General features: G+C 40.7%; 1 protein-coding gene and 1 long non-coding RNA gene across 2 annotated transcripts; both read left to right on the top strand.

Moving 5' to 3' along the window:
* Window positions 1-538: 538 nt before the first annotated feature.
* LOC113471387 (extensin-like) lies at window positions 539-5060 on the top strand. Its single transcript, XM_026830512.1, has 3 exons — window positions 539-2051; window positions 2449-2502; window positions 4683-5060. Exons 1-3 carry the CDS (start codon window positions 2046-2048, stop codon window positions 5058-5060), a joined length of 438 nt encoding a protein of 145 aa, XP_026686313.1. The 5' UTR covers window positions 539-2045.
* A 200-nt stretch (window positions 5061-5260) lies between these two features.
* Window positions 5261-6452, top strand: LOC113471386. The gene is made up of 2 exons (XR_003394108.1): window positions 5261-5466; window positions 6324-6452. It is a non-coding gene; the product is annotated as an uncharacterized LOC113471386 (long non-coding RNA).
* The last annotated feature ends 3174 nt before the right edge of the window (window positions 6453-9626 follow it).

Here is a 9626-nt window from a genome sequence, read left to right as displayed (position 1 = left end):
CTTTCTTTCTTTCTTTATTCCTTCCTTTCTTTCTTTATTCCTTCCTTTCTTTCTTTATTCCTTTCTTTCTTTCTTTCTTTATTCCTTCCTTTCTTTCTTTATTCCTTTCTTTCTTTCTTTCTTTATTCCTTCCTACGAACCGACTTTTTCTTCTTGCTTTCTTTCTTTATTCCTTCCTTTCTTTCTTTATTCCTTCCTTTCTTTCTTTCTTTGTTCCTTCCTTTCTTTCTTTATTCCTTCCTTTCTTTCTTTCTTTATTCCTTCCTTTCTTTCTTTATTCCTTTCTTCCTTCCTTTCTTTCTTTATTCCTTCCTTTCTTTCTTTATTCCTTTCTTTCTTTCTTTCTTTATTCCTTCCTTTCTTTCTTTATTCCTTCCTTTCTTTCTTTATTCCTTCCTTTCTTTCTTTATTCCTTCCTTTCTTTCTTTCTTTATTCCTTCCTTTCTCTCTTTCTTTCTTTTTGAAGGAACTAGTAACAACGCAACGGAAGTCTTATCGTCCTGAAAGCGGAGATAGAAGGAGGACAGGATAGGAGAAGGCCAGACGTTCCGAGAACGAACATTGTTCGTTCAGGATAAAATCTGCCCCGGACGGGTATCGAACCCGAAACCTAGCGCTGACAAGTCCGACATCTGCACGACCAATGAAAGAATAGGGTTATTTGATATTAATTTATTGAATTTCGAGGGATAACATATAACATCTATCATTCATTTTATTGAATTTCAAACACCTATCACCACCCCATGTTTGAATGTCAATATTATGTATTTTATACAAGGAAAATTGATTGTGTCTAAATTTTTTGGGGTACAAAGTCAAATAAGTGGGTTTTACTAGAGGAAAATATTATTACCAAGGAGAAATAAGGAAAGTAAAAAGGACTTTGGTTGTCTGTGACGGAGTGTGACGGCCCTCCAAGGGTCCGTTCTCTAAATGAGGTTCCCTCAACTACTAGTTTTACAAATTAAACCTTTTGTGGCCTCTTTGGTCCTCGAAGGTGTCTCAAAAAGAATTGTCGAATTTAGGAGAGAAAAATGTACAAATTTTCACCATCAGTTGAGAATAAATTGCCGGCGCGTGGACCACATTTGTCATCAGAAGTCAAATATGTATGTATTTGCCTGGAGCATATGTCGCCGGGCTGAAATATCATATTTTATACCAAATAATCCAAAGTGAAATATATTTTAATATTTTCCATCATGTGATATTAGAATAGATACTGATATTTTATATGTATTATGTGATATTGGGATAGATAAATTCTACTTGAAGACTGGGATGAGTAATATGCATAGGTTTATTCTGTTGCAATTTTTTTCCATTGTCTATCTGTCGTCCACAGCAGGGGTGGGCAAACAGGGACTCATAGCCAACAACAGGGACTCATAGCCAACAACAGGGATCAAGCTTTGTCTGTGCCTTCTTTTCTGCAGCCAGCTTGGTTGATTTGGAGAGTAGCGCTCCTACCTTGTAAAACTTTAGCATGAATCCTCGTCTAAAGGTGTCTCCACACATAGTCGACGCCGTCGATCGCCATCGACTGCACACTGCCTCGACAACATAGATTCACCTCTTGCCCTTGTCGACTATGTGTGGAGTGTGGACACAGCTTAAAACTTAAGCATATTAGCTAAAGTTTGTCGACTCAGGAAACAGCTCAGGTTCATGCCATTCATTTTCATCGTGATCTCCTTTTTTCCAACATTTTCCCCTTGCCCAACATCCGATCTTTAATCTTCGTAGAGTCGTGCATATTTTCTGGTCCGCCCTGTTCGCCCATCCCTGCTCCAGATGGCCAGAAATGTGGGGAACCAATGGAATGAAGGGGAGGGAGACAAATTTTGTTCCCCTCCCTCTAAATATTCTTTGTTCGTACATAGTTCGTGGGTTGGAAGTCAGCTCGTGGAATATCCTCGTTAGGTTTTTGTCTCTCTCTCACTCTCTCAGTAGACTTGTATAGGTGACTGTAGAGGGAGTCATTACTTAAGTGTTCATTTGTCTATCATTTTACCTTCATCCAGCCTCGGTTTTTCAAAAGCATGGGGGTAAGTGTCTTGTGTTCCTGCTTTAAAGCCTTAAATCACTAGAAAACATATTTTATTAATTTAGATTATGGTGGCGAGAAAATCTGTAACCATGAAATGAAGTCTATTGCGGACCGCGGAAAATTCGGTCCGAACAGAATTCTAAGAGCGCGTTCCCACTTGTCATTCGGGAAAAAAAAGTCCCTGAATTTTTACATAGCCTATAAAAAACTACTAGAGGTAGGCTCGTACACAAAATTTCAGGTTTCTAAATTCATTGGTTCAAAAATTAAGGTGGGGGGGGGACTTTATGAATGCACTGTATATATTATGCTATTCTAATTTTCAAGGTATGTGTAGATTCTGTATAGGTATGTGCTATTTTAACGATAATGATGATTTGCTTGTTGTGTTTCAGGCCGGTGACTTTACCAGAGCTGAAGATTGGCCCTCGCTCGGGACTGTCCTGGAAGTAAGTCTACATTATATATAGTTTTGATATACCTAGTTTTTAACCTTTAAAAGTTCTCTTACCAACCTCAGTGCTGCAGTGGTTAACGCGTTGGACTTGGGATCTGGAGGTTGGTGGTTCGAGTCCAAGTCAAGTCATAAAATTTATCTCGGTGTAATACTTGGGGAACGATATTTGTGACACGCATTCAAGTATGGGTGGTTCGAGTCCAAGTCAAGTCATAAAATTTATCTCGGTGTAATACTTGGGGAACGATATTTGTGACACGCATTCAAGTATGCTTACTTAACACAATCAAAAACTCGTCTTCTATTTTCGATATTCTAGCTTTAAAATCTCTTAGGTAGGTACCAGCAGCTAGCAGTTTCAATCCAGTTCGAAGACGTCTATTGTTGATAAGGTTGATTTATTTTACCTTTAAAAGGACTTGGGTACTAGCAATTTTTAACCCAGTTCATTATCTGCTCGAAAAGGTCATATGAGGTTCAAGGATGTGGGATGTGGGCTTGCTTTTTGAACGGAACAAGTGAGTTTGCAAATTGGTACCCAGTTTGACTGTTTGTTCTATTGGAACGGTCAGTCAAAATTTCGATGAACAGTCAAATTTTTGATTAAATTTGGAAGTAGTGATTCTACAAAAGTAGATACATAGGTACCTATGTATGTAGATGATTTGATTAATTTCGCAAACACCCTTAAATTTCGATCTATTGGAACGGTCAGTCAAAATTTCGATGAACAGTCAAATTTTTGATTAAATTTTGAAGTAGTGATTCTACAAAAGTAGATACATAGGTACCTATGTATGTAGATGATTTGATTAATTTCGCAAATACCCTTAAATTAAAAAGTCGTATATTTCGAATTATCTATAAATCCTTTTTGTAGTACAATTAAAAATTCTCCCATTGATGAAACCCCCTCATGACTATAATCAGTAAGGTTAGTAGGTTACCCAGTATAACCCTTAATCATTATTCATTATGTATTACCTATACATAATATTACTATGCATTTAGGTAGATGTACATAATATGTATAAAAACCTGTGCTATATTTATAACCGGAATGAATCGTATGATTGAGATGAGATTTGATTGGTCGAGAAAAAACTTTAGGCAATTTTTTACATATAGCTTTGAACATTTTTTTGTGTAGTAGGTTACCCAGTATAACCCTTAATCATTATTCATTATGTATTACCTATACATAATATTACTATGCATTTAGGTAGATGTACATAATAAAAATCTGTGCTATATTTATAACCAGAATGAATCGTATGATTGAGATGAGATTTGATTGGTCGAGAAAAAACTTTAGGCATTTTTTTACATATAGCTTTGAACATTTTTGTGTATATTAATCAGAATGAATGAAATTTTATAGAGGTCTGATGAGGTATATTTTATGCTTAACACAGAGAAATGCTGCCAGGATGAGACGGAAATGTCACACTGCCTCTACAGAGAGTCCAAGAAAGGTCTGAAGAAATAAAGGCAACACGTGATCCTAGGTTCTTATTGAGCAATCCTGTTAATGTAATTGGAAAAAGTTGAGGATCCCCGGTCTAATTTATTGATATTCCTGCTCTTCATATAGGAGCAGCAGGTTAGATTTCCTTATCTTGTAAAACATGAGCTAATTGATAGGACTATCAATTTATTATGTGAATGACGTGTGTATATTTTACACAACTAGTATGGTGTATTTTACACCTTTATCCTTATTAACACTGCGAGTCTGATGAGACTTGGAGTCGTACTCAAATAAATGAGGCATCATTCGACTACCTATACCTACCTAAAGCTACGTTACACCAAATTAACGTCCCTAAATCTTTACATTGAAGATTATTTTTATCAAAAGCAGGTCATTTCAATTATTTTAATCAGATGCGGTAGATTTTAACTTCCCCAAGCGATCGCTGGGGACAACGGGACGTGTGGTCCCCCTTATTTATAGTACTGCCCCACCCCGAGTCCTACTCCCCCGCCCCTGTCTAACCTCCCCCTGTTATCTTTCATTACAGAAGAAACCTTCGTCCACCACTCCCCCGCCACACACACCCCCCACCCCTCTCGCTGTGATTCATCAGAATGGTGGAGGGGATGACTGCCCCACCCCGAGTCCTACTCCCCCGCCCCTGTCTAACCTCCCCCTGTTATCTTTCATTACAGAAGAAACCTTCGTCCACCACTCCCCCGCCACACACACCCCCCACCCCTCTCGCTGTGATTCATCAGAATGGTGGAGGGGACGACTGCCCCACCCCGACTCCTACTACCACGCCCCTGTCTAACACCCCCTGTTATATTTCATTACAGAAGAAACCTTCGTCCACCACTCCCCCGCCACACACACCCCCCACCCCTCTCGCTGTGATTCATCAGAATGGTGGAGGGGATGACTGCCCCACCCCGAGTCCTACTCCCCCGCCCCTGTCTAACCTCCCCCTGTTATCTTTCATTACAGAAGAAACCTTCGTCCACCACTCCCCCGCCACACACACCCCCCACCCCTCTCGCTGTGATTCATCAGAATGGTGGAGGGGATGACTGCCCCACCCCGAGTCCTACTCCCCCGCCCCTGTCTAACCTCCCCCTGTTATCTTTCATTACAGAAGAAACCTTCGTCCACCACTCCCCCGCCACACACACCCCCCACCCCTCTCGCTGTGATTCATCAGAATGGTGGAGGGGATGACTGCCCCACCCCGAGTCCTACTCCCCCGCCCCTGTCTAACCTCCCCCTGTTATCTTTCATTACAGAAGAAACCTTCGTCCACCACTCCCCCGCCACACACACCCCCCACCCCTCTCGCTGTGATTCATCAGAATGGTGGAGGGGACGACTGCCCCACCCCGACTCCTACTACCCCGCCCCTGTCTTCAGAAGGTTCCGGTCACTCGAGTAACGCGGAAAATTCGCACGAAAAGCCGCAGCTAAGCTCGAAAAAGAAAGGTAAGAAACGGGGGTGCCTACTAACTAACTAACGGGTTGGACATTTGGGCATGCTACGACACAGACCCATGAAGTCATATATGAATCAGCATAGGTATTCTGCATGTATCTCAATGATTTCATCAATCAAAACCTTTATAACTTCGTTCTTTTTTAACGGGTTTAACTCTTTGTAACAAGTGCCAAGGGTTTTAGTGACATCAGTTTTACCCTTCATTCGGCAACAAGCTAACCGCCTACTCATAGTAACCTCGCTCCACCTGAGTGGGGTCGGAAAAAGCCAACAGCACACGATCGCCCAGTTGGTCACCCATCTGGATACCAACCGAGCACGACGTTGCTTAACTTCAGTGGTCCATGGGGAACTGACACATTCAACAATCGGCGCGGACCAATCTGAGACTTACGTTTATTTCTTTCCTCGAGACCTCGGTGATTTAGTGGTTAGCGCGGTTTACTTCGTATCTGGAGGTTGGTGGTTCGAGTCCAAATCAAGTCATAAAATTTAGCGTAGTGTATTAAGTGGGGGAACAAAATTTGTGACAAGTATTTTTACGTTTTTAACACAAAATTCCTTTTTACATGTATTTCTTTTCTTTTCTCGAAACCTCTTCTCTAAGATATGCATTTTGTCGGTGATTTAGTGGTTAGCGCGGTTTACTTCGTATCTGGAGGTTGGTGGTTCGAGTCCAAATCAAGTCATAAAATTTAGCGTAGTGTGTTAAGTGGGGGGAACAAAATTTGTGACAAGTATTTTTACGTTTAACACAATTAAAATTCCTTTTTACATACGTATTTATTTTCTTTCCTCGAAACCTCTTCTCTAAGATGTGCATTTTGTTTTTTCTTTTCCTCAGTGTCGAAAAAGAAGTGGGTGCCTCTGGATATCGAACCCATTCGCAAGTCGGCCAGACCACGGAATCGCTCGCCTCGCTATAACAACAACAACAGTTCGTACAACAATCGGTCACGTGACCATTCGAGACATAGCACTGGTAAGTCTGAAAATTGAGGTCAGGGGTCCTAGGGTTAGGTGGTAGAGAACGCCTCCGGCGTTGGCCTCGCCTAGTGGTTACCTTCCCCTCTAGAGTCTATTATTATTCCCGGTTTCGCTGGTGTAGTGGTCAAGACGCTCGCCTGGTAACCGGGAGGGCGTGGGTTCGATCCTGGCCGAGACGCGGATTTCTTTTTCCTCAACATTGTTTGAGGATTTGGTCCCAATAATGGAATTTTATCAATTCTCAAACCATGGTCACAAATTCCAACAAGCGCGCTAAAATTTGCTCTGCCTGCACAAAATCAATACACCAAAATTTCAGAAGGGCAAAAAAAGGTTAAAATTACAGACTCTCTCCTCCTCTCGTCTCTCTAGGTACATTTTTGGTTCACCCTATAAGTAGGCCTACAGAAAAAATTTCCATCTCCTCCCGTCTCTGTACATTTTTGGTACACCATACAGAAAATTTTCCATTTCTTCTTATCTCTCTGTAAATTTTTGGTACATCCTATAAGAAATTTTCCAATTATTGTACTGGGAACGTAATGGGTAATGGGTACTCTGCGCCGAGTAACAGCAGTTTAAATGGCTTTACATTTTCGTGTTGTTATCAGGTCCAATATTTTTAACTATCGGTACTTTGGGTACCTATTTTTTTCAATTTTCCATTTCTTCTTATCTCTCTGTAAATTTTTGGTACATCCTATAAGAAATTTTCCAATTATTGTACTGGGAACGTAATGGGTACTCTGCGCCGAGTAACAGCAGTTTAAATGGCTTTACATTTTCGTGTTGTTATCAGGTCCAATATTTTTTTTACCTATCGGTACTTTGGGTACCTATTTTTTTTCCACAATGAGAGAGAGAGGGAGGGAGAGGAGGAGAGAGGGAGAGAGAGAGAGAGGGAGAGAGAGGGGGGAGGAGGAGGAGGAGGAGGAGGGGGAGAGATGTTAATATCAGGCTATGAGCATTTCAAGGTTAGTGTGAGAGAGAGGTAGAGAGCTCTTATCAATAACTGAAGCTATTTTACATTGTTGCCCTGTGAAGAGAGAAATAATTTATGAAGGAGTGAGAGAGAGAGAGAGAGAACGCCATGACTAACATAATGCTTTTTTTGTGGTTTATGACTGCCACATAAAGTATTTAGACTGTTGCAGCCATATTGACTGATTTCATATTAATTTTTATGGGAGAAAAGAAGAAAAAAGAATCGACCATGTACCCATTGATAATGTGACTGCATTAGTTGCCATTTTAGAGTGATGATGATAAGGTTTTTTTCCTGGGAAAAATTGTAGCAAGCTAAAAAAAAGGGGGTCTGTTCTTGTGCTATCAACTAAGTATGGTGTTTGTGACTTGGAAGTTGGGATACGTTGTTGCCAAAAGTGGAATGTTTGTAACGTTCTTCATCGTAATCTGTGTGTTCAACCGGCAACGTTGCGTTCTCCAAACACATGGGATTTGTCTCTTCTGTAACCTATAACCATCCAAGTGGTTTGCTAAAATACTTATTGCTTTGGGAGTTGGGGGGGGGGACCTGTCGGAAAATTTTCGAGGATAATAAATCGCAATTTGCTAATAGTTTTTTTTCTGAATGTTTAAGTGTGTTTGGTGAAGAGAAAATGGATTTTTTTTCCCCTCTACCACTCTTTTCTGTTTTCAAGGCTCTTAACTGAAGGAGTCTGAGTCAAGGAGAGTAAATTGGGCCAGGTCTTAACTACATAGTAGAAACTGTGAGGGAAATTATGATTTTAGTTAATAAAATAATAAGATAGTAAGATGATATTTGTCAAGTGAAAACGTAGTACCTACCTATCATTTCACTATCTTATTATCATGCTACTTGACGTGGCATCTTGTTTCTAGAATATTAATCTAACTAGCTGAATTCCGAGTTAAGTTTTGAATTTACATATTTAAAAAAAAAAAAAAAAAACCTGGAAATGTCTCGCGGTGCCCCAAAATCATATCGGGGGTGCCCCAAAATCATGATCTCATCAATCAAAACCTTTATAACTTCGTTCTTTTTTAACGGGTTTAACTCTTTGTAACAAGTGCCAAGGGTTTCAGTGACATCAGTTTTACCCTTCATTCGACAACAAGATAACCGCCTACTCATAGTAACCTCGCTCCGTCTGAGTGGGGGTCGAAAAAAGCCAACAGCACACGATCGCCCAGTTGGTCACCCATCTGGATACCAACCGAGCGCAACGTTTCTTAACTTCAGTGATCCATGGGGAACTGACACATTCAACAATCGGCGCTGACCAATCTGAAACTGACGTTTATTTCTTAGGAAACCCGCGCTAAATCGATTCATGAAGCGCGCCGATACGAACGGCAAGCAGCGGAGCGACTATTTGCCCAACAACAATCATTTGCATTCGAATAATAATAAGGTAAGAAACGGGGGGGGAATTACTTTCCTGCCTTGATGGTGTAGTGGTCAAGAGGCTCCCCTGGTTCAATCCCAGCCGAGGCATGGAATTTTATCCTCAAATCGTTTGAGGAAGGATTGGAGTTTTGAACCCTTTGGTGTCGAAATTTCTCAAAAACTGAGGGTAATAGGGTGGAGTGAAAACCGGAGTGGTAGGCTAGATTAGGGCAATACTGATACACTAAATTTTCGGGGTGGATTTTGAGACACCAGTTTAAAAGGTCTCAAATAAAACTGTTTAAACTATAAACTTCTTTATTTACTAGAGGCGCATGGGCTATATATAAAATTTTGGTCGGGCCATTATCACGTGAATTATGCTGCTAACTTTCCAATTTATGGAACTGGTTAATGAAATAATTGAAAATTCAATGATAACTTTTTATTAAGAAAAACGTCAATTTCATTGGCTTTTGATCCAGTGTTGCCAAAATAACGTCATACGTGGTGGTCCAATGGTCCATTGATAAATCGGGAGCAAGCATCGAGTCATGTGAGAACTAATAAAAGAATCATAAAAGGGGGAACATCAAAACATGAGAAAGGGGGGGGGGGGGGAAAAAAAGACTACATGTGGCCAGTTACTAAATTCAAGAGCAAGCACGGGGAGCTATGTGAGAACTCCAAGAGAATCACGCAAGGGGGGCCATCACACGAGAAAGGGGAAGGCAACTGCAGAACAAGCTCTGAAATTTTTCGTGTCACACTCACATGGCCTTCACAGGT

This window comes from Diaphorina citri, unplaced genomic scaffold, assembly GCF_000475195.1.
Source record: "Diaphorina citri unplaced genomic scaffold, Diaci psyllid genome assembly version 1.1 scaffold2369, whole genome shotgun sequence".
In the NCBI taxonomy this organism is placed as follows: domain Eukaryota; kingdom Metazoa; phylum Arthropoda; class Insecta; order Hemiptera; family Psyllidae; genus Diaphorina; species Diaphorina citri.
The sequence above is the reverse complement of the archived record's forward strand: the minus strand, read 5'-3'. Positions and strand labels throughout refer to the sequence as shown.

Bases quoted from the DNA above. Each gene is read 5' to 3' on its own strand.
- LOC113471387 (XM_026830512.1), top strand. The intron at 2,503-4,682 runs GTAAGTCTACAT...CTTTCATTACAG, and splicing joins CGCTCGGGACTGTCCTGGAA to AAGAAACCTTCGTCCACCAC.